Source organism: Kogia breviceps, chromosome 5 (assembly GCF_026419965.1).
Source record: "Kogia breviceps isolate mKogBre1 chromosome 5, mKogBre1 haplotype 1, whole genome shotgun sequence".
NCBI lineage: Eukaryota > Metazoa > Chordata > Mammalia > Artiodactyla > Physeteridae > Kogia > Kogia breviceps.
In genome coordinates, this window is record NC_081314.1 from 80,101,796 (window position 1) to 80,126,828 (window position 25,033).

The 25,033-nt window shown below is 49.1% G+C and overlaps 1 protein-coding gene across 1 annotated transcript in view; it reads left to right on the plus strand.

Annotated features, from left to right (window-relative positions):
- The first annotated feature begins 1,667 nt into the window (after window positions 1-1,667).
- Window positions 1,668-25,033, plus strand: part of ITGB5 (integrin subunit beta 5) — a 116,013-nt gene continuing 92,647 nt past the window's right edge. Inside the window, exons 1-2 of the mRNA XM_059064370.2 lie at window positions 1,668-1,785; window positions 11,227-11,312. Of these exons, the coding sequence (XP_058920353.1) occupies window positions 1,716-1,785; window positions 11,227-11,312 (156 nt within the window). The 5' untranslated portion in view covers window positions 1,668-1,715. The remainder of the gene's footprint in view (window positions 1,786-11,226; window positions 11,313-25,033) is intronic.

Below are 25,033 nucleotides of genomic sequence, written 5' to 3' on the forward strand. Positions count from 1 at the left end.
TAAACCTGGGGCAGCCCCTGCAGCACAAATTTTACTGGAAAATGTTTGGGGACAAGCATAACTCTTACATAAGAATAAACATGGGGAATATTTAGAGTATGATGACATTTCCATGGAGTTTAAGCATAAAACACTGTCCTTCAACTGGAATTTGGAGCTTGGCCTCTATGCACACGATACCACAAGAATAAGTTCATTTTCTCTGGCATTAGGGCACCACCCTGGTAGAGTGTGGGGTGGGAGTGCAGCTCCCTAATCTGGGCAGTTAGAACTGCTTGCCCACTCAGAGCCCTCTTGCCAACTGGTCCCTGATCTGCAAAGTTCCGATCACTTTGCTCTTTACTGCTTACTGCTTCTGTTTTTAGTCGAAGCATTCTCAACTTTTGGACAATGCATCCAGCTCTGTCACTTCTTCTGGCAAGTTAACCCCTTTGTGCCTCAGTTTTCTCATCTGGATAACAGCAGGGTTGTGGGGAGGATTTCGTGAATTAACAAGGTAAGTATTTACATTTCAGTTCCTGGCTAGCTGTGTGCTTTCTGTACTGTACGTGTTAGGCGTCCTACTATTATTTCCTTCTATTGGTACATGAAGGCTGCCTCTTCTCCTGCTGCCTATAAACCATTCCAGTCTTAACCCACTCTTCGTGGCCCAGCCCAAGCCCACCTGGTCCTTTGCACGTGCTGTTAGGGGAAGCTCCCCACCTCCGCTCCTTAACAAACAGGTTTAGAAAGGCTCAGGTGTAAAGGATGAGGTGAAAGCCTGAGCATCTGTTCTTCAGTTTATTTGTTCAGCTTCACGGAAACCGCCAGCGTATCGACATAAGAAAGACTCAGAATAGTGACATATTGGCCAGTCTCGAATCCGCGTTAAGGGGTAAAACTTTAATGAGGGAAAAGTGCGTTTTGTGTGTGCCTCCACGCCCCACGTGCCCTCACTTCCCCACAGAGCGCGTCGCCCCGCGGTATCACTCGCCGGTGCCTCCGTCCCTCCGGCGAGCGCGGCTTCGGGAGGACTAGACTGCCACGGCACGATTCCCCGCTTCCCGCCCCGGACCCGCTCTCTCTCCTTAAATCCAGCAGCCCCAAGTATAATCTCGGCTCGCCCGTGGAGCGTGCCCCTCCCTCTTCCCGTAGCCCCCAGGTGCTAGGGAAGCCGGGCCAGACGCTACCCCAGGATTTCGACCCCGGTCCTGGCCGCCAGGTGCGCCGGAAGCAACTTCCACCTGGATGCCCTCGGCCTCCCGTGCCGGCCGGTCCCCGGGAGGGGCGGAGCTCGTCCCGCCCCGCCTCGCCGTAAACTGACCTTGTGGCAGCCGGGCGGGGGCCGGGACGGGGAGAGAAGGGGAGGAGTAAGGAGAGGAGGAAAGTGGAGCCCCGCGGGCCGGAGGGAGGAAGAAAAGGGAAGGGGCGGAGGCGACGGGCACAGTGTACCGGCGCGCGGCGGAGCCTCAGCCCGCTGTGCGTCTCAGAGCCGGAGTCCTCCGTGCACAGAGCCGCCCGCCGGGACCGTCCCGAGCGGCGACACCCCGGGCGTCCCGGCCGGGGAGCCGGCGCAGCGGCGGCCCCGGGCCTCGGCGGCAAGCGCTGCGGGAGGGATGGTGGCGGCGGGGCGCGGGCCAGCGCAGCCGCCCCCGCCTCCCGCCAGGCCGCGGCCCCCGGCCCCCCGCCTCCGCGGAGTCTGCCGCCCGCGCCGCAGCTGAGCCGGGCGCCCCACCATGCCGCGGGCCCCCGCGCCCCTGTACGCCTGCCTCCTCGGGCTCTGCGCGCTCGTGCCCCGGCTCCCAGGTAAGCCGTGCCGCTGGCGGTGCAAAGAAACTTTGTGGCGCACGGAGCCGCCCTTGGCGTCTCGGAGGGGCAGGGCCCCGGGCCGTTGTCTGAAGGTGGGAGGCATCCTTGGGGCCCTCCCAGGTGGCGAGCCGCTGGGGACAGCCCGGTGGGGGGCTTCCGAACTGCGTGCGCCACCGCGCGCGCGGCCCGCCGCAGCCCCGCAGGGCTGTCGTTGGCCTCCGGTCCCCTCCCGGGCGAGGAGGAGCCTTCCTGTGTAAACAGCCCTGCCCGTCTGCTGACCCAGCCCGCGAGCGCCCGCGCCCATTGCGCGGGGAGGGCCGCCGCCAGTCCCGCGTCGGGATCGGGGCTCTGCACTCCCGGCACAAAGCGGCCCTTGTGGCCGGCCGGGGGCGGCCGGGCTGTTGGAAGGCGCCGAGTGATGCCGCCGGTACCCTGGCCCCGGGGAGACGAAGGGCAGCTGGAGGCGCGTGACCCGGAGTCTTCGCTGGAACCAAAGCGTGCGGGCCAGGGCTACTCCCGAGGGCTAGTCTCCTGGAAGCGCGGGTGTTCAGGCCCTCGTAGCGAATCCTAGAGTTTCACCGCGCCTAGGCCAGCCGCCTTCCTTTAAAGATGTAACCCCCTCTTTCCTCCCCCAAGCCTTCGCATACCCGAGGGGAGACCCGCGTCCCAAACCACAGCCCCAACCTGGGAACCAAGCCCCAGCTGGAACATCCCGATATGATTCCTTCTGCCTGGCTTTATCCCGGTGTTTACAAACACCCCGTGCAGCACACTCCTTTAATTCTGGAGGATTGATTCTGGAACGGAGGGCAGGGGGTGTGCAGTTGCACTCGCGCGATACTGCCCGGGGCCGGCGGCTGCGTGGGGAGCCCTCAGTTACCTGCTTTAAGTTTTCGGAGTTGGGAGGGGGCTGGATGTGGCAGTTGGGAGGCCGCAGCGGAGGGATGCTCTGTTGGGCGCTGGGGCTGCCAGGCAAATGAGCTACCGCCATCCCGTCCCCCAGCTAAAAGCAGGAAGCTCCAAACTTTCTCCTTTCCCGTAGGAGATAATTGTGTTGGGGTGCTCAGTTCACTTTCAAGCCCGAGATTCTTGATTGCTCTCGTGAAGTAAATGTCTGGCTGCGAGGGAGGGAAGGACTGTCCCCTGCCGTGTCTCATTTACATGAAGGCAGTGGAGGTTTCTGTCTGAGAGAGAGGAGAGGTCTGGACAAACAAAAACTTTCTTCAGGGCCTAATTCAAACTCATTACTGTAGCAGGTTTCTTTTTTCACTCCAGAGCTTGGGGTAGATCACCGGTTTCCAAACACCCATCTGGCAACCAGTGCCCATTGCTGATGTTTTCATAGGTCCCCAGGGAAAGGCAAAGAGAAGGATGTATCCTGTGTCACACACAGGAGTATGTCATTGCCAACAGCCCCCTGCTTCCCAAGGACTGTCCTTTAATTTGAAATTATGTCTTTTTTATTTTTGGTGGGAAAACTTCTTTTAATAATTTGTAATGATAATAGAGAGTAGGTTTTCATTTTGAGCAAAAGAAAAAATCTGGCAATCCTACATACATTTTACCTTCTCTTTTTGTTTTCTTTTTAAATCATAATGATCCTAATGATCTGTGAAATCCAAAAGTTTGGGAGCTGTTGCAGGAGATGACTTCTTAGTTTCCTTACAGTTTGACATTCTGATTCTAGTAAAACCTTAAATACTTCCAGTTGCAAATAATTCTTTCAATACATTATTTTCCATTTGCGTTGTGATTTCTGTTTTTCAAAGTTTGTATACATCTTTCATCTGTGTGTTTAATCCAGCAGGAAACAGACTTCTAATATAAGGGGGCTCACTTCAAACAAGTCCCTGGCAGGCTGACAACCCCCATCCCAGGGTTATCTGCTCTCCTTATTATCCTCTTGCCGAGGGCCTCCAGACAGGACCCGAAGATATGGTCTTCCCACATAACCAGGGAAGGGTTTCTCTGGGGTGAGGCCCTTGATCTCTACTAAGAAGGAGGGAGGAGTGTGGCATTGATTGGGCTGAGGAACTGGAGTCATGTTTGCTATCATTGTTTATTAAAAGGAAAAAAATCAAATGTTCTTCTGGTGAATGTCCTGCACGTTAGAATGCTCGAAATCCTAGGAGAGCCCTTTATCCTATTTACTGCACTCCTGTTGGCAGCACTCCCTCCCCCCATGATTCCGTGGCCTATGCTGGGGCTGTTGGAATTTGGCCTTGGGTTTGCAGCCCTCCTCAGGTAACCAGGCAAAGGTTCAGAAATGCAAACAGGGGGTTTGGTGTGTCGGCTGCTGTTTACCCTAGGTATTTACACTTTAGCGCCATCATCCTTGAATTAGGGGGGCTTTCAGTAAAGGGGATTGAGGCAGAAGAGGGCAGGGCCTAATTAGCTCTAATTAGTATTCCTCTCCTGCTTGTTCTCCATGCTTATTTAGCTACTGAGGCAACGGAGAATTAAAATATCTAAGTAGTTGGCAGAAGGCCCTTTGTGCCTGCCTACCCTGGTAACTACTTTTTCTCCTCCAGCCAGCTCATGGAAACATTCTGAGAAGTTTTAACATCATATGGGACGATTACACAGTACTTAAATGATAGTGCCCCGTTCACATGGCGGTGTGCAGCTGTGTTAACGGGGTGGGGTCGCTTCACAGGTATTTTCAGTTGGCCAGGGCGGAGGGCTGTGGTGTGTTTTCTTTCTTTCTAGTTGGAATGGGATTAATGGCCTTTATAAATGTAAAGGAACACTTTATTTATAGGTGCCCATTTGTTTGTGAGGCTGCTGCTTCTGTTGAATGCAGGGTTTGATTCCTGGGCCACATGGTGAAAAGTTTGCTCCCAGACAGGCCTTGACACCTCCAGCTGTGGCGGATGCTTGAGGCAGGGCTGTAGAGTGCCCCTCCCCACCTCCAGGCTAGTTCCCCCCGCCCCCACCCCGAGTTTTTCAGAGATGGTTGCTTGTCTCTTGTAGTTATTCTCAACTCTCGCTCAGAGTGATCCTGTTGAAACTCAAGTTAGATCCTGTCGCTCTGCTTCAAACCCTCCAGTGGCTTCTGGAAGTCCTGCCAGTGTCCTGCCAGGCTCTTCATGAACGCCCCCTGCCCCACCCCCCCGCCACCCTGTGCCTCTCACCACTTCCCCTCGTGCACTTCAGTCCAGCACCGAGGGCCTCGTTGTCTTCGAGCTCAGCTGCAGGCCTTCCCTCTGCCTGGAATGCTCTCCCTGCAGATCTCTGTGGGCTGCCCCCACTCCCCCCCACTCCCCAGCCAGCCTTTTCTCAGTGTCTCCAGCTCAGCCAGAGCTGCAGCCTCCTGCCTCACATTCTTCCTGTCTCCTTGCCTTCCTTGATTTTTCTCCCTAGCACTTATCACCATCTAATGTACTTCCTTATCTGGCTTATTGTCCATCTTCTCTTCTGAGCATTCTGCCCCTGACTGGGACATAAGCTCCGTGAGGGCAGGGAGTTTTGTCCATCCTATTGGACACTGTATCCTCTGTGCCTAGAACAGTGCCTGACTCATACCTGTTGAATGAATGGATGAATACGAGTCTTGGTACTGTGTGTGTGTGTGTGTGTGTGTGTGTGTGTGTGTGTGTGTGTGTGTTGGAGGCGGAGTGTCCCATCCTCACCTCCTTGCCTCCTTCGACAACTAGCTTTGAGGTCAGGCACTATGCATGTAACTTATTAGGAGGAAACATTCATCCTGCGAGGGAGAGAACTCACTTGAGTGTGTCAAGATTTTTTGAGCTGGAATATATGATAGAGGGCATTTAGCCCACCCCTGGAATTGTTAGCAGGAAGATGCTGAGGCCAGGAAAGGTTAAATGACTTGTAGCCAATAAGTGACAGAACAAGTACTTGGATCTTTCGTGCCACGATATCCTTTCCTCAACCTGTGACTCCAGCCCAAATGTCCCATCCTCTGTGAAGCCTTGTCTGCATCCCTCGGGTGGAGCAGAGTTGGTCTCTCCTTCCCTTGCTCTCTCACAGCATATTCTGTCTGTTAGAGAGACTGGGGGCTGCTTCATCTGCTATGTGGTGAATTGCCAGGTCTCACTTACCTTTAGGTCCCTGATACGGACCCAGTGATTTGTACTCAGTTGAGTCCTCCCCACCCGGCCACTCTTACCATGGTTTCAATGACCTTAAAAACAAAAACCTCAACTTTCTATTTTTTTTTTTTTTTTTTTTTTTGGTATGCGGGCCTCTCACTGCTGTGGCCTCTCCCGTTGCGGAGCACAGGCTCCGGACGCGCAGGCCTAGCGGCCATGGCTCACGGGCCCAGTCGCTCCGCGGCATGTGGGATCTTCCCGGACCAGGGCACGAACCCGTGTCCCCTGCATCGGCAGGCGGATTCTCAACCACTGCGCCACCAGGGAAGCCCTCAACTTTCTAAACATGTAAAACAATTTTAGTTACAGAAAAATTGAGAAGGTAGTAGAGAGAGTTCCCATATGCCCCACTTCCAGTTTTGCCTATTATTTACATCTTGCATTCATATGACATATTTGTTACAGTTAATGAACCACATCAATATGTTATTATTAATGAAAATCCAGGGCTCCTTAGTTGCGGCATGTGGGATCTAGCTCCCTGACCAGGGATCGAATCCACATCCCCTGCATTGGAAGGCAGACTTAACCACTGTACTACCAGGGAAGTCCCCAGTTGTCTTTTTAAAATAAATTTTTGAATAGGTAATATATTCACATACTTTTTTTTTCTTTTTTTTTTTTTTTTTTTTTTTTTTGTGGTACGCGGGCCTCTCACTGTCGTGGCCTCTCCCGTTGCGGAGCACAGGCTCCGGATGCGCAGCCTCAGTGGCCATGGCTCACGGGCCCAGCCGCTCCGCGGCATGTGGGATCTTCCCGGACCGGAGCACGAACCCGTGACCCCTGCATCAGCAGGCGGACTCTCAACCACTGCGCCACCAGGGAAGCCCTCACATACTTTTTTAAAGCGTAACAAGTGTAGGGTGAGAGATCTCTCTTCCATTCTTGTTGCCCGTTAGTCTGGGACATTGCCCCGACCCCCTTCCATGCTCAGACCATCCCTGTCAGTTTCTTATGGATCCATAGTGTTTTCTGTACATTTATTACAAGTCTCCCTCCCCCAGTTTTATTGAAAGGCAGCACTAAACACACTGTTCTGTACCTTGCCTTTTCTGTTAACTTAGCGATAAGTCTTATCAGAGTGAGCTTCATATCTGTATGCAGGGAATAGGGAGCATGCACATTCTTTTTTAAAGCCACATAGTATTCTAGTGTTTGAATTGGTGTTTTAAAAAAACAAGTCATATCTGTGAGCACGTTGTCGCGTGTTTTGCAGATGTCTGCTGTTCAGAGAGGCAGTAAAGATATAAACAAGACAGATCCTTCCTAGGGCGTATTTACACTTCATGGTAACATCTTTAGACTGATGACTCTTTAATTGCTAGAATCAGCACTGGAAAGACTTTGTCACACGTGGGGATTGTGGTTCAGGGCATGGGGAGAGGCACTCCAGTGCCTTACCACTCCCCCCAACCCCCGAACAAGAATGATGAAATGTTTTTATTTTCTGTTGTCTTGAAAACAATGAGTAAAATGTAATTCGGGATTGTGTTTCTCTCACCTAGCTGGAGGAGGGTGCAGGCAGGGAGGGTTGGATTAGGAGAAACATTTCATGCATCTTGAAGGAAGGATCGGCCAGACATGGCGGCTGCCTGGATATGACTGATGACAGGCAAGGATGAGTCAATGAGTTTGGGAAGGAGAGTGTGTTTTCAGTTGTTGGTTTGCAGTAAACCCCCGGCTTCAGAGACATTAAGGGCTGCAGGCAGTTGACGTTGAGCTGGAATGGTCACTGTGCAAACAGTAACCAAGAAAAGTTGTGACCACTGTCTGGGCCGCTAGTACCTATTACCATGACCTAGACACAACACTGACATTTGTGAACTGCAGCTGTTTAACGTTTTTTTCATTGCTTCCTTCCTTTCAAAATGCTATTGGTGCCAAGTGACTCATCCAGCCAAATTCAAGCTTACTGAAATATTAATAGGTGGAAAGAGGAGAGATGCCAGAGAGAGTAAGGCTGGCACTGTGGCTCATATCAGCACACAGTCTATGCCTCTGGTTCCCTGAGTTCCTGGCTGCTACCTGGTCCCTGGCAGATTGTGAACTCCTGGGGAGCAAGGCCTGGGTCATTCATCTCTGTAATCTCTAGCATCCCCTAGTCCAGTGCTTGGCGTTTGGGACATGCTTAAAACAGGGTTTCTTGAATTTTAATGTGTCCCAACAGCAACCTAATTTTATTTTTATATTTAAAATAAATTTTTATTTTTTATACGATTTTTAAAGGTTACTTTCCATTTACAGTTACTACAAATTATAGCAAAGTGATTTTAGAGGAATCATTTTGAGTGCAGGGAAACTACTTTACTATTGCATGTGAATATGTAAGAGTAACAAACAATTAAGGATGACAAATATTTTATAGTTGTTCAGTATGTTTTCATACCAGATACCTGTCACATCCTTGGAGCCTCTTCAGGATTATGTCCAAGGTCTTTCAGGCTGACAAAGCAGAAGACCAGAGCCCAGTCTGATATGGGTCAGAACGGAGGAGCCCTTAATGCTGTGAACCCAAGAGAGCTCAGTGATGAGGCCCTGGTATTTAGAAAGTGGTGTTTGTGAATTTATGTTGATTAGGGCAGAGACATAAATGAGACATCCAATCTCAAATTCCTTTCTGACTGAGGGCCTCTTGGACTTGTCTCCTCCAGAGGACCCTGGAGCTCACTGGTCACATGGCCTGCGTCTGGGATGGTGCAGGGATCCCCAGGCAGGTACCCTATGTGGGCACTTGCCGACCAGTGCCCCTTCTGACCTCTTACTTGTAGACTGGGCTCCTTCTTTCAAGTCACTCTTGTTTTCTCATGTTTTCAACTGTAAAATGAGGTGACTTGACGAGCTCGTGCTAAAGCATTTCTAGCTCCAAGGTTCTGCAATTTCATTATTTTTATAGAAATGATTTTATACATCAAAGCAAATGACATGCCACAAGGGCCTGAGTGTGTATTTGATAAGGTTGAGGAGAGCAGGAGAAAAGTCACTTTCATTCTAGTTTTGATTTTTTTCACCCCCTCAGGTAGTGGTTTCTGACAGGTAAGGAGATTTTTTTTTTTTTTTCAGTTATCCACATCTATTTATTTAATGGTCAATACTTCAAGCTAAGTATTCTGGGGAATATATATATTTTTTAATTGAAGTATAGTTGATTTACGATGGTGTGTTTATTTCTGCTGTACAGCAAAGTGATTCAGGTAAGGAGATTAAACCAAAACATGGAACTAGCATTTTGAAACTTTTTCTGCCATCATTCTCTGTTTTAAAAGGCTTATTTATTTATTTATTATCCCTCCCCTCCCGCCTTATCCCTGGGTAACTGTAAGTTTATTGTCTATATCTGTAACTCTATTTCTGTTTTATAGATAAGTTCATTTGTAGCCTTTTTTTTTTTTTAGATTCCACATATAAGCGATATCATATGATATTTGTCTTTCTCTGTCTGACTTACTTTACTCAGTATGACAATCTCTAGGACCATCCATGTTGCTGCAAATGGCATTATTTAAAAGGTGTTTTAAAAAGTGCCTATCTGAAAGTCTTCAAGTGAATGGATTCATTTTAAAATGAGAAAGGAGGTTGTCAAGGCAGGCAGGAGGCAGGCAAGCCCAGCTTCCCCCGTGGGCTGGATTCTAAGACCTTCTTGGTGAGTGTTTGGGACCCGGAAAGGACTCTTCCTCCTGAAATGAGGCGTGCATGATGGTTGGTCCCAGCTTGTTTCTCCTGGAAAATGTGTTCTGAGTCTAGCACTGCACCCAGGAGGTCCTGCTGTAGACCTGGCAGTGAGATTGTGGTCCCCCAGCTCCAGGGGTATGAGGTAGGGGTCCCAACAGGGCGATGGCTGGTGGGGAGGGTTCAGGTTGGGGTCTCTGGCGGGGGAAAGCCATCATTCTCTCCCTCTGTGGGCTCCCAAAGCTTCCCCGCCTTTCTTCCTAGCACCTCAGGTTCCACCCCAGATGCCATACTTATCCCAAATGGTATTTGTTCCCTCTAGTGTGGGGTGACACAGTGCAGCTTCCTGTGTCACCCATTTTCTGTGGATTTTCACTGCTAGTGACAAAGAAGAAGCAGAGAGTTAAAATTAGCAAATTAGAGAAATGTTACAGTTTTAAGATGTCTTACAACCAATATTGTTATGTTGTTTTGTGGAGCTAGGGAATAGTCTCCACCTCCCCGTGTTTTCTCCTCCATTCTCTCCTGTTAATCTCATTGACCCTTTTTTTCCTCTTTGTGGTCTGAGCCCTTCTTCCTAGGGCTGGTGGCCCTGGGTTTTTCTTTTTTCTATTTATCTGCTGTGCCCCTAGGCAATAACCAGAAGAGACCAGTGGGTCTGTTAGTTCTGTGAGGACCAAATAAAGTTATTTCTATTCAGAGAAAAACCAACCAGTTCTGCTCTTGGTCAAAAGAAATCTGTCGGGGATGTTTCAGAAAGGAAGAAAAAGAACTGGATGCTAAGTTTCACCAAGAATGGCTTTGCTGCTGGGGGTGGGAGCTGGAGGGGCGGGTAGAGGGAGGTGGGGGAGGAGAGGGGACAAGGGCTTTAACCTCAGTACCACAGTTGAGCCTGCCTCGGGAGGCCCCTCCCCAGATGAACGGCACAGGGGTGGGGGTGGAGGAGGTACTGGCCTGGGCTTGAAATAAGTGACTTTTATAGCAATAAAGAAGTGTCCTTCTAATCTTAGTTTCTGATTATGTTGAAAAATCAGGGATGGATTTTGAATTTGATCAAATGCCTTTTTATTACCTCCTGAGGTGGTATACTTTTTTCTTACTTGACCTACTAGTAGATATATTGAATTAATGGATTTCCCATATCTTAAGCTGACATTGTATTCCTGGGATGTATTCTTCTTTAAGGGCTGTGCTGGCTTCTTTTGGTACACGGTGGATTTGGTGTGACAGTACCTGATTTAGGATTTTCTTATGCCTGAAGAAGATCGATCAGTTTTTTTTTTTTCATTCCTTTTTGTACTATTTTTGTCATTTTGGCTGGACTAAGTGTAAAGGGGCCTTGTTCCGCCTCATTGAGGCAGGACCTGCTGTGTTACGAGAGGAGGCGGTGGGAGTCAAAGTGGGTGCGGCAGAAGGAATGGGAGTTGCTAACACAAGTGTACACGTGGTGGGTGCTTCAAAAACTTTCAGTCTTTAGCTTTGGCCAGTGAGCCTTCACCTGCAGTTAGCACAGGGGCCTTGCAGTCCTCAGCCTCATGGAGGTCCCCTGTTAAAAAAAAAAAAAAGGAAGTGACTCCTCCTCCTGCCCCATTCAAAAGCCTCATTAATAGAAATTACGGCCAGAAACTAATTGGTGCATCTTTATCTTTCTTTGAAGGTCTCAACATATGCACTAGTGGAAGTGCCACCTCGTGTGAAGAATGTCTGCTAATCCACCCAAAATGTGCCTGGTGCTCCAAAGAGGTATGTGGGTGGGGGAGGGGAGGAGTGCTGTGAGGGGGTGGGGGAGGGGTGGGGGAGGACGTGGGCTGCACCACAGCACACAAGTTGACAGTGCAGAAAGTGTGCAGATTCTGCGAGTTGCCTCTTCCTCTTTCTCCCAAGGCGATGACAAAAAGAAAAGCTACATTTTTATAAGTTGGGTCTCTAAGGTAGTGTTGAATGTTTTAATCCTGTTTTAGGGAAGCAAGGTCTTCCTTCTTTTTTGTGGGGGAACCAGTTATGACTCTTGTATAGTTTTCTGCTATTTGGTAAAAGACCTGAGCTTGTGAAGTGAGTCTGTTGCATAACAATTTAAAACAGGCCTAGGGGCTTCCCTGGTGGCGCAGTGGTTGAGAGTCCGCCTGCCGATGCAGGGAACACGGGTTCGTGCCCCGGTCCGGGAAGATCCCACACGCCGCGGAGCGGGGGGGGCCCGTGAGCCATGGCCGCTGAGCCTGCGCGTCCGGAGCCTGTGCTCCGCAAAGGGAGAGGCCACAACAGTGAGAGGGCCGCGTAATGGAAAACAAACAAACAAACAAAAACCAGGCCTGGGTGGGTGGCCTGTTGGTGGATGCCAGTCATTGTGGAGAGGCTTATCTGAGGATGAATAATATGAACTGGCCTCTGTGAAATGATTTTATTTGAAAACAATGGCTGCTATTTCTTCAAACCCTGTAGGAAGGGATGTAAGTTTGGGGTGGTGATAGGCATATTGCTATCGTAAAGCAATACAAATATCAGTGCTTGGTGGGCTCATCAGGAAATATTCAATTTCTAACCCTCCTGTCTTGGGGGAAATTTCTGGTTCACTTTTCTAAACTGTTGTTAGAACCATGGAGCACAAACCGTCTTTGCACTAGTACACCATTAAAGTTATTTTTAAAAGAACCCAAGATTTGCCATTTGGCCTGGTTCAGCCTCTGCAATTCAGTGTGCGTGCCTGTCAGGAGGACCAAGGATGGCTCCTGGGAGGCCAGACCTCTTCGCCATGGTGCAGCTCCAGAAGTCTAGGGATTCCTTTAGTCTATGATGGCTAAAAACAATCGTGTGGGGACCCCCTACTAGATGCCACACACTTCGTATATTGTATCTTTAATCCGCATGACAGCTCTGTCAGGTGGGTGGCAATACACCCGTTTTACTGATGAAAATCTCAGTCTCAGAGAGGTGAAGTGACTCTTTCAAGGCCACATCATGTTCCAAAGCTAGGTTTTGAGTCTGGCTTCCTGGACTTCTGAGCCCAGGCTCTCTCTTGTAGGCTACACTGCCTCTTCCATGTGACTATTCTAGAATTTCTTCTAGTAGAGAGTAAGATTACTAAACATGCTACTTTGAGAGAGTACTCTTCCCAACATATGAACCCCTCGTATTTGTGCTTAATTGTACTGTTTTTGTTATCAACTTTCTTTAAAACTTTTCACTGGTTCCTTATGAACTGCATGACAAATCCAAGTTCTGTAGCCCCTGCCTGCCTTCCCACCTTCATCCCTTGCTTGCCCCCAACACTTTAGCCCCAGGGAATGACTCGAAGGTCCCCAGAGAGCCCTGACTGATGAACACCCTCATGGTTTTCCCTGTGCTGCTGCTTCTCCTGCAGGGCCTTCCTGGCTTTCCCCTCCTTTCCCTGACCAACACCTTGCCTTCAGTTTTCAAGAGTTAGTTCAAGGGCTTCCCTGGTGGCGCAGTGGTTAAGAATCCACCTGCCAATGCAGGGGACACAGGTTCGAGCCCTGGTCCAGGAAGATCCCACATGCCATGGAGCAACCAAGCCCATGCGCCATAACTACTGAGCCTGCGCTCTAGAGGCGGCGAGCCACAACCACTGAAGCCCATGCGCCTAGAGCCTGTGCTCCACAACAAGAGAAGCCACCGCACTGAGAAGCCTGTGCACCTCAATGAAGAGTAGCCCCTGCTCACTGCAACTAGAGAAAGCCCACGTGCAGCAATGAAGACCCAACACAGCCAAAAATTAAAAAAAAAGAAAAAGTTAGTTCAAGCCTCATCTACTCCATGAAAACTTCATGGTTTTCCCCCAGACACATCTGTCTGTCCACCCAACCATCTATCCATCCATCTATCCAACCATCCATCTTTTCATCCATCCATCCATCTGAAATTAGAATGTAAGCTCCCTCCACCAGAATGTTATGGCAGTGGTTTTATCTGGTTTCTTCACTGCTGGATCCCCCACACCCTGACTGGTGCCTGGCACATAGTAGTCGCTCAGTAAGATTGATGGAAGGATTTCATTGAGTGGCTGTTTATTACGTGTCTGCACGTACAGGCCATGACCACCTCTTTGTCTCCCCTGTAGTCTGTCCTCCTTCCGTTGCCTTTATAGCGTCTTACTCTGTGCATTTGTTTTCATGCCTGCTTCCAATTAAACCATCATCTCCTTGAGAATCTTTGTCTTATTCATCTTCAGATCTGGCCAAGAATCTGGCAGGAATTCATATTTGATAAAAGAGGCCTACTAAAAAGACATGGAGTTAGAAAACGAAAGTTTAAATCTCAGTTTTACCATGATTTATTGTCACTTTCTTGGTATGTAAAATGAAGATGACAATTCTCACCCTCCAGCATTTTGGGAGTACAAAATGAGATCAGCTCACGAGAGGGCTTGTGGATGGGACTGCTAAGTAACCAAGCCTCCTGAACCTTGTCATCTATGGATATTTTCTAGTGGAATGTGGTCAGGTGGATCAGGAAGCCGGGCTGGATTGTCCACTTTAGGTCTCTTCCGTTCCTGTGCTAGTACTTCCCAAGCCTGACGTCCCATCCGATACTGGTAGTGACTGATGTTATCTCACGGAGCATATCACTGTCCTGGCCCACACCTGGGTTCCCTCTGTGCTTACAGCCTCAATCTTGGCTGAAGAACCTCCTGTGATGCCTGCACGGGAATGCGGCTTCCCAACCTCTTGGGAGGTGAACTTTCCCCATGGCCTGAGTGTGTTTCAGAGAGCTGGGTTTGGGGCATTCAGGAATAGTTTTTTTTTTTTTTTTTTGGCGGTACGCGGGCCTCTCACTGTTGTGGCCTCTCCCGTTACGGAGCACAGGCTCTGGACGCACAGGCTCAGCGGCCATGGCTCACAGGCCCAGCCGCTCCACGGCATGTGGGATCCTCCCGGACCGGGGCACGAACCCATGTCCCCCGCATCGGCAGGCGGACTCTCAACCACTGCGCCACCAGGGAAGCCCCAGGAATAGTTTTGATCAACCCCTGCCCCTTAGCAAGACAGGATAAGTGTGGCCGAGTGCCTTAACAGTGAATCCTGGGACACCAGCACAGAAGTGAGGTTTCTGCCAAAGGCACATGACGTGTGTGCGCTGGAGGGCCGGTGCCGAGTGGAGGGCCAGGGAGGGCCAGGTCCCTAACTAGTGTGTTCCCGTGGATGCTGATCTGCCGCCAGCTGCCCTGTGGCTGCATACCACCACAGATTAACCCCCAAACACATTCCGTCAGGAGCCCGCTGCTCCAGATCCCACGATGGCTTCCTTATTTATTTGGGGTGGGGACGTCTTACTCTGCACTTAACACTGCTTGTAGCCTAATTCCGTCTCCTCTCCCCAGTCCCCGCTCCCGTCACTGTATTCTCCCACAGGTGTGGCGTTTGAGTCAGCCAGTGCCCTCACCGCCCCCCGTCTCCACACTGGTTCTGTCTGCCTGGGTCTGCTGCATGGCCCCGTTAACCTGGCTCTCCTGTCTTCATTTTCTAACTGTGGCTTCATTTTCCCTGGTGGCTTTAGACAAGGGGTCCCCAAGCTCTGGGCCACGGACCGGTACTGGTCTGTGGCCTGTTAGGAACCTGGTCGCACAGCAGGAGGCGAGCGGCGGGCCAGGGAGCGAAGCTTCATCTGCGGCTCCCCATCGCTCCCATTACCGCCTGAGCCATACCCCCCACACACCCCCGTCCATGGAAAAATTGTCTTCCACGAAACCGGCCCCTGGTGCCAAAAAGGCTGGGGACTGCTGCTTTATTTTTTTTTAATTTTTAAAAAATATGTTTGGGGATTAAAAAAAAGTTTTTATTTATTTTTGGTTGCATTGGGTCTTCGTTGCTGCATACAGGTTTTCTCTAGTTGCAGTGAGCAGGGGCTACTCTTCGCTGTGGTGCGTGGGCTTCTCATTGCGGTGGCTTCTCTTGTTGTGGAGCACGGACTCTAGGTGTGTGGGCTTCAGTAGTTGCAGCACGCGGGCTCAGTAGTTGCGGCACACGGGCCCTAGAGCGCACGGGCTTCAGTAGTTGCGGCGCATGGGCTCAGTAATGGCGCACAGGCGTAGTTGCTCCGGGGCGTGTGAGATCTTCCCGGACCAGGGCTCGAACTGTGTCCCTTGCATTGGCAGGCGGATTCTTAACCACTGTGCCACCAGGGAAGTCCTGGCCCCTTTGCTTTAGACCTTAACCCTCTGGATTCAAGACCAGAGTTGCCAGACTCTCCCTTACCCTAGGCGAGGATGTGGAGGGGTTGCTGCTGGTCTTTACCACACAGCTCAGCCCCTGTCCCCTGTCCTTTGTCACAGCCCTGGGCTGTTCTCGGCCAGCTTGAATGCTCCCTGTGCTGTTTGTACTGCATGGCGTAAAGCATACAGCAAACTCTGGCAGCTTATTATCTATTTTGTCCTGCATTGTTAAAAAGTGGACATTTGCCTCTGCTCTAAGAGAGTAAGTTTCACAACCCAGCTAGCTGTGAAGAGACGTGTGCGGGGAAGAATATGTGTGAATGCTTTTATGGCAAGGCCTCGGGACAGCCCATGTTATTTCCACTGACATTTTCTCACCTAAAACCAGTTACATCCCTCAGTCTAAGTGCAATAGGAGCTGGGAGACTTAATCTAGCTGTGTGCTGGGGAGGAAGAGGGGAGGGGCTTTGTGGACCAGCAGCCTGTGCCGGGGGCAGGGAGGCCTGCGTGCTGGACAGAGGACAAGGTTTGGGGAGAGGTGGGTGGGGCTGAAGGACTGACGTGTGTTCCCCCCGACCCTGCACAGAAAGGAGGGTTGTGGGAGCCCCGGTGGAGGCAGAGGCATACAGGGCGATGGCACTCAGGGTTGGGGGTGAGGGAGGCTCTTGGGGTGTGAAAGTGAGCCAGCCTGAGGCCATGTTGCCGTGAGCGGTCCAGGCTGCTGTGAAACCAGAGGGAGAAGGACTGGGCAGGCATGGCCACCCTGTGGAATCCCGCAGGTCAAGAACAGGGAGGCCTGGGGCGCTTGGATGGTGGATGTAGGGGCAGACGTGGGAGGAGATGGGGAACCTGGGCCGCGGCGAAGGGTCTTTGCCTTGGAGGTGGACGTGGAGAGAAGGAATGAAGGGGTCAGAAGGGCTGGAGGCGGGAATGTGAGGAAGGAGACAGAGTAGAGGCTGGGAAGCAAGACCGGCCGCCTGGGCCTTCTGGGAGATTACCGTGGTGGCGAAAGGAGAGGGAGGGCGCGTGATCTGTAGTCTCCTTTGAGCTGGGAAGGAGTGAAAAACATAAGCGTCCGCCCCAGCTCACAATAAAATCAGATCTGGGCTTCCCTGGTGGTGCAGTGGTTGAGAGTCCACCTGCCGATGCAGGGGACACGGGTTCGTGCCCCGGTCCGGGAAGATCCCACATGCCGCGGAGCGGCTGGGCCCGTGAGCCGTGGCCACTGAGCCTGCGCGTCCGGAGCCTGTGCTCCGCAACGGGAGAGGCCACAACAGTGAGAGGCCCGCATACCGAAAAAAATAAAATAAAGTAAAATACAGATCTATGAGAGAACATCTCTCTGCGGTCCTGAAAGGAAGCATCTCGGCCTATTGCAGGTGCTTCATGAACATATGTCCAGTGCATTAAGTGAGCCGAGCAGAAGCTGACAGGGACTTCCCCACCCCCAGGCAGGCAGGCCACGTGGGGGGGTGTTGATGGTACACAGAGTTCACTCTGTCATCCCTTAACCTTCTGCTCCCCTCCCCCGCCCCTGAATCCACGAGGGCTCCATCAAGCCAGGGCCAAAGCACAGAAAGCGGCTGGCTCCGTGCCTCTGCCCGGCTCTCTGCTTGTTCACCAGTTTGTGACTTCTTCCCCCTCATCCCAGGATCCGGCAGTCTGCCCCCTTTTCCTGCTTGGGTTCCTCTTCCCCCAGGCCTGCAGTTTCTCAACTCTTCCACCCTGCTGTTTGTTTCCGCAGCAGGCAGCGAGGCGCCCAGAGGATGTGATGACCAGAGCGGCGCAGGCGGACAAGCTGAGTGCCCTGGCCACGGTGCCGGACAGCAGAGAGCCTGCTGAGCGCTGATCTTGGGTGCAGGAGGGAGGTTTTTTATTAACAAAACGTAGGGGAGTTAAGTGTACAGTGAACAGTAGACCTCATTATATCCTCTGTGTAATAGGCGATGGAGGGAGCAGAGAGGGCCAGGTTGTAACAACTCCTAGCACCAGTGTTGGAACAAAGTAAAAGCCATCTAAATTTGGAACGCTTCCCTTTTCTCTCTTGTATTATTACCGCTTCGTGACTAAAAGCCCTGAAGGGTATTTCAGGTTCCAGTGTGCATTCTGTTGCTTCTCTTGGTAATTTGCCTGTCATGTAGTGACCCTTCCCTCATGAGCCCTTTGGAGGGCTCATGACGGTGTTTCTGGAGACCATGGACAGATGCTTCCTTCACGAACTGAAACCTCTTCTGGCACAGAGCTGTAAGCACCTGTGAGCATTTGAGCTGCCCCGTGAGAGCCCATCCTGAAAGTAATTTCCATTTTTCTGTGTTGAGATGAAGACTCATACCTGTTTTTCTGCATCAAGTGGGTATTTATCCTCCAAGTTTGATAGGTGGCAGGAAGAGCTCAACAGCTGGGGCAGCAAGGAAATACTAAATTCAGAGGGATGGAGTTTGGGGGCCCAGAGTTAGTTTCCTGCTCTGGAATTCAGCAGTGACCTTGGCTGAGGAGGTAGGCAGATGATGCAAAGAACACTGAACTTACTTCCAGAAAGCTGAGGCTGGAGGAACTTAAACTTCTCAGGTGAACATACGCATGAACTTAGGCGTGTGGGCTTCTGATTCCTCATCTGTAGAAGTGAGGGGCTGGCACCAGGTGATGCATCCAAGGTCCCTTCCTCCTGGAACTTGCTGTGTTCTGACACCTGGCAGAGGGTCAGGTGTCAGGTCTCTGGGATCTGAAGGCTCTTAGCACATCAGACTTCAGGATGCCACTCATGAGACGAGGATTTTCTTAATCACGAGTCTTCCTTTCCTCCAAGGGTTTATAATTTGGGGCATCTGCATTCACTGAATTCGAAGCTTGGAAATGGTGGTATTGAGGCATTGACTTTATTTATAACGTGTGTCCCTGGAAGGTCATAACCATCACAATATATGCCCCTGTGGTTTTGGTTTCCTCTCTTTAAATATGCATCCATCCTTATTCAAAATTAAAATATCTAGAGAGGAGCTAGAGGAGGGGAATAGAGGAAAAGCTCTTGGACTAGTGGGGTTACCATTCCCTGCTGGGTCTGCAGTGCTCTCTGTCCCTTTCTTGGGCAGCAAGAGCCTATGCTAGAAGTCAGTCATGGCTATTTTCAGACTGCATGCCGGAGAGACCTTCAACTATTGTGGGCATCCTTCACTGATGTCGAGATAACTGCCTTACTCTAAGAAGGTTCTCCAGACTTCCATGCCCAGAGGTGCCTCAGCCAGTGTCTTTGAGGCCCTAAAGGTCTGGGACACTGACAGGACTCAATATATAAAGGTGTCTCAAAGGTTCTCAAGTACATCAGTGAAACCACTGGGGCTTCCCCAAGTAGCAAGAAACTGAACTCTGTGAAACAGGAGAAGCTTGACAAACCTGATAGAAATGGATGGCGCTGAGGCCAAGTCTGAGTTTGGTATGAGTGCCATAGTAGGCTGTCCCTTGCTGCCTGTGACGCCGGAGCTGCTGAGAAGTGGGCCCCCTGTACTGTCACATTGCTGACGTGGTAGGCACTTCTGAAGTCATCCTGCAACTGGCAGTTTTAATGTTCTCAGCGGTGGTTCTCGCGCTGGCAGCTGGGTGACAGGAGTTCACGGCCTTTCCTGCTGGTGCAGCCAACTTCACGGAAGCCACGTGCATTGGAGTGGAGGTTTGCCACCACCTTGAAGAATGTTACTAAGGAGAATGAAGGGAAAAATGTTACCAATGAGGGGCATGAAGAGGGCTTTGCTCCTGACATCCTAGAGAATAAAGACGCCCCAGAGCACAGTCAGGAAAGCCAGCTACACAAACAAGGTTGTAATTGGCACTCTGTGGTTGCCTCTCAGTTCTTCAGGTTTGGGAAGCATGTCCTGGACTTAAAGTCTCCTGAGGAGCCCAGCAGGTACATCTTCCCTGAGCAGCAGGTGGCCCTGTACAAGTCCTCCCTCGGGGACTGGTACTGTCTATCAAAAACGGCCTTTGAGCAGATTGACTGGGAAGCTTGGACGAAGTTCATTGCTGGTGAAGGTGTCCGGGCATTAGGGAATGATTTTGATGACGTGAGTGGCTGAGGCTGTGGTGAGGAATCATGTAGCTGACTCCTGCTTAGGGTGAAACAGATTGGCTCTGTGACCTAGTCTATTCTGGAATGCAGGCTGCTTCAGACCAAGGGGAGGGCTGTTAGGGGTTTCCTTCGCTCCTGGGAGACTGAAGATGCTTTCCTCGCCAGCCTGGTGTGTGTGTGGGGGGAGGGGATGTGCAGGGGTCTGGTCAAGACAGGTGCACTTTGACAATCAGAACTGGGTGGGGGACAACCAGCTCCTTGGAATTGGAGGAGCTGGCAGCAAGGCCCAGCAGGCTGGCAAGAAGTTCAGAAATTCTCTAGCCACATAAGCTCTGAGCAGGCGAACTCCTAAGCTCTTTCAGCTCTGGACAGCTAATTCACCCTGTGCTTCACACAGCTCAAGACAGCAGTCCCATACCTGTGAGGCCCTCAGGAAGTTACCTCTCCTTTCCCCGGATAGGGGAGGTTTTTACTGCTTCATCAGAGCCAAGCTAGACTGTTCGGAACCCAGTTTAGAAACCCCCGCTTTGGAATCTTGTAATTTCTAGAATAATCATTGTTCTCATCCTGTTCCACAAGTGTCTGTGGAGCCATTTGTATTTACAGTGCAGTCCCTAGGTTGTTGACATGCAAGATCTCCCGTCATGTCAAGAGTTCAATAGACAAAAAACAAAAACAAAAACATTCAGTTATAAGCAAACGAAAAACCAAAATCACAGAGGCCCAGAACAACACATTTGGTTTTACTTACTTAAAAATACTGCAAAGTCTTCTTGACTTCTTGGTCTTGAATGTTGCAAAGGCCCCAGTGGGCACTGACTGGTCTTGGGGCATCCTAGACCCTGATGAAGGGGGAGAGGAGTCCCTCTGTGGTCAGCGGACTCTTGACTCATCTGAGTCTCTTTGGCAAAGTGTTTACAGCGGCGGGAGGAAGAGAGAGCATCTAACTCCTCCAGCAATTACTCCAGTCCAACCAGCTGGAAGAGGGGATCTTCTTTTCTACATCCAGCAATGAATGGGTTTGCTTTGCCATTGAAAACCCCCTTACTGGAAAATGATCACTGCTTACAGGTATCCTACTTTATAACAAAGTATATAATTTCATTTTAAAGTAAATGGCCCAAACTCCTAGTGCCCCAAGCTAGGGTGGGTCATCCTGATGCACAGCCTTCTCCTAAATCCAACTGAAGAAAAGAAAGATTTTTCTTGTCAATGTGGCTGTATTGTTTAAACAACAATAAAGAGAAAAATAAAAATATCATTTTATTCCCTCTCCCCTAACACCTCAACTATCTTAATTTTTTATTTTTCCTTGGCATCCTAATGCAGATACCATTCTATTTTCTGATTTTTTTTCTTAGTATAAATGTTTTGAAATTTCTGCTTAGTCTTCATAATTATTTGTGATGGCTGTATCATCTATTGAAGTGATATACCATATTTTTCTTCTGGTTTAGGGATTTTTGGCTTCAAGTTTATGATTGTGCTATTCTGATCTGAAGAACATGCAGTATATATCTTATAGAGTTTTGCTTTCCTTTTGATAATTTTCTTGTGATAAATTCCTAGGAGGCGACCAAGGGGTCAAAAGGTACCACATTTCTCTTCAGAATGGTTGTGCCTGCATGGTAGATGAGGGAACAGCTCAGAAGTTAACTCTTTTTTTTTTTTTTTTTAACATCTTTATTGGAGTATAATTGCTTTACAACGGTGTGTTAGTTTCTGCTTTACAACAAAGTGAATCAGTTATACATATACATATGTTCCCATATCTCTTCCCTCTTGCGTCTCCCTCCCTCCCACCCTCCCTATCCCACCCCTCTAGGTGGTCACAAAGCACCAAGCTGATCTCCCTGTGCTATGCGGCAGCTTCCCACTAGCTATCTAATTTACATTTGATAGTGTGTATATGTCCCTGCCACTCTCTCACATCGTCACAGCTTACCCTTCCCCCTCCCCATATCCTCAAGTCCATGCTCTAGTAGGTCTGTGTTTTATTCCCGTCCTACCACTCATCTCTTCATGACATTTTTTTTTCTTAGATTCCATATATATGTGTTAGCATACGGTATTTGTTTTTCTCCTTCTGACTTACTTCACTCTGTATGACAGACTCCAGGTCTATCCACCTCATTATAAATAACTCAGTTTCATTTCTTTTTATGGCTGAGTAATATTCCATTGTATATATGTGCCACATCTTCTTTATCCATTCATCTGTTGATGGACACTTTGGTTGCTTCCATGTCCTGGCTATTGTAAATAGAGCTGCAATGAATATTTTTGTACATGACTCTTTTTGAATTATGGTTTTCTCAGGGTATATGCCCAGTAGTGGGATTGCAGGGTCGTATGGTAGTTCTATTCGTAGTTTTTTAAGGAACCTCCATACTGTTCTCCATAGTGGCTGTATCAGTTTACATTCCCACCAGCAGTGCAAGAGGGTTCCCTTTTCTCCACACTCTTTCCAGCATTTCTTGTTTCTAGATTTTTTGATGATGGCTATTCTCACTGGTGTGAGATGATATCTCATTGTAGTTTTGCATTTCTCTAATGATTAATGATGTTGAGCACTCTTTCATGTGTTTGTTGGCAATCTGTATATCTTCTTTGGAGAAATGTCTATTTAGGTCTTCTGCCCATTTTTGGATTGGGTTGTTTGTTTTTTTGTTATTGAGCTGCATGAGTTGCTTATAAATTTTGGAGATTAATCCTTTGTCAGTTGCTTCATTTGCAACTATTTTCTCCCATTCTGAGGGTTGTCTTTTGGTCTTGTTTATGGTATCCTTTGCTGTGCAAAAGCTTTTAAGTTTCTTTAGGTCCCATTTGTTTCTTTTGGTTTTTATTTCCATTTCTCTAGGAGATGGGTCAAAAAGGATCTTGCTGTGATTTATGTCATAGAGTGTTCTGCCTATGTTTTCCTCTAAGAGTTTGATAGTGTCTGGCCTTACATTTAGGTCTTTAACCCATTTTGAGTTTATTTTTGTGTATGGTGTTAGGGAGTGTTCTAATTTCATACTTCTACAGGTAGCTGTCCAGTTTTCCCAGCACCACTTATTGAAGAGGCTGTCTTTTCTCCACTGTGTTTCCGTCCCTCCTTTATCAAAGATAATGTGACCATATGTGTGTGGGTTTATCTCTGGGCTTTCTATCCTGTTCCATTGATCTATATTTCTGTTTTTGTGCCAGTACCATACTGTCTTGATTACTGTGGCCTTGTAGTATAGTCTGAAGTCAGGGAGCCTGATTCCTCCAGCTCCATTTCTCATTCTCAAGATTGCTTTGGCTATTCGGGGTCTTTTGTGTTTCCATACAAATTGTGAAATTCTTTGTTCTAGTTCTGTAAAAAATGCCAGTGGTAATTTGATAGGGATTGCATTGAACCTGTAGATTGCTTTGGGCAGTATAGTCATTTTCACAATGTTGATTCTTCCAATCCAAGAACATGGTATATCTCTCCATCTGTTTGGGTCATCTTTAATTTCTTTCATCAGTGTCTTATAATTTTCTGCATGCAGGTCTTTTGTCTCCTTAGGTAGGTTTATTCCTGTTGCAGTGGTAAATGGGAGTGTTTTCTTAATTTCCCTCTCAGATTTTTCATCATTAGTGTATAAGAATGCCAGAGATTTCTGTGCATTAAGTTTGTATCATGCTACTTTACCAAATTCATTGATTAACTCTAGTAGTTTTCTGGTAGCGTCCTTAGGATTCTCTGTGTATAGTATCATGTCATCAGCAAACAGTGATAGCTTTACTTCTTTTCCGATTTGGATTCCTTTTATTTTTTTTTCTTCTCTGATTGCTGTGGCTAGAACTTCCAAAACTATATTGAATAAGAAGTTAACTCTTGATTGTCTGAGTGATGACTACTTGGCCACTTATATGGTATCTTTCAAAAATTTTTAGTTATGCAACTTTTGACCATATCATTTATTTTCTCCTGCTTATCATGTAGATAGGCATATTTTTTAAAGGAGCGTTTTTGGTGTTTTTTTTTTGCATTACGCGGGCTTCTCACCGTTGTGGTCTCTCCTGTTGCGGAGCGCAGGGTCCGGACATGCAGTCTCAGCGGCCCTGGCTCACAGGCCCAGCCGCTCCGCGCCATATGGGATCTTCCTGGACTGGGGCATGAACCTGCGTCCCCTGCATCGGCAGTCGGGTTCTCAACCACTGCGCCACCAGGGAAGCCCTTAAATGAGCATTTTTGACCATTAAAATAATGAGACCAGGCCCCGGGTCCGTGGAGTCGACTCGCTCCAGACAGGCCGGGTGCCTGCAACTCCTCCAACTGGAAAGGAAAAGGGCCCACACACCGTAGATCCCATCCAGTCCAACCAGGTTTGGACCTGGGAGACGAACTGCTCTGTGGCCTGTGCCTCCAGACACAAAGCTGACGGCGAAGGTCTTCTCGGCCCTGTGAGACTCATGAGGCTCGCTCTGGGAGAAAATGTTCCTTGGGGGGGAAGCAGCCACTGCCCAGATGGGTGAGAAAATCGAGGACAGAAAGCACCTGCCACCCGGCCTCAATTCGGCAAATTGCTTAGCCTCTCCAAGCCTCAGTGTCCTCATGTGTATGGACAGCGTGAGGCCCGTGCCACCAAAATGCCTTGATCTGGGCCACTAACAGATGAATGAGTACACTTGCGAGACACCAGTCTCTGAATCCATCCAGCACCCGGATGTACACACACCCCTGACTAACAAGCAACTGGGCTACGGAGAAAGGAGGCTACAGAAGGAACAAGGACAAGCTTCAATTTATGCCCCCCGCCCCAGACACAGCTTCGAAACAATGCACCCGGGAGGCATTCATGCCTTAAATCTAACCACCGAGGCCCAAGGAGTCCTGTTCCCCAGTCAGCCTAATGAGATTGATCTTGTCCAAAAATGTGAATTAAAAAATAGGATAACAATGTCCTGGGATTAGATCATAGTGGTGGTTGCACAATTTTGTGAATCTAGTCATCCCTCCGTATCCAAGGGGGATTGGTTCCAGGACCTGCCTCAGATCCCCAAATTTGAGAATGCTCAACTTCCTTATATAAAATGAAGTAGTATTTGGATATAACCTAGGCACATCTTCCTGTATACATTATATCATCTCTAGATTACTTATAATACCTAGTACAATATAAACACGATGTAAATAATTGTAAATTTAATGTAAATGATATGTAAATAGTTGCTGGCACCAGCAAATTAAAGTTTTGCTTTTTTGGAAAAAAAAAAATAATGAGA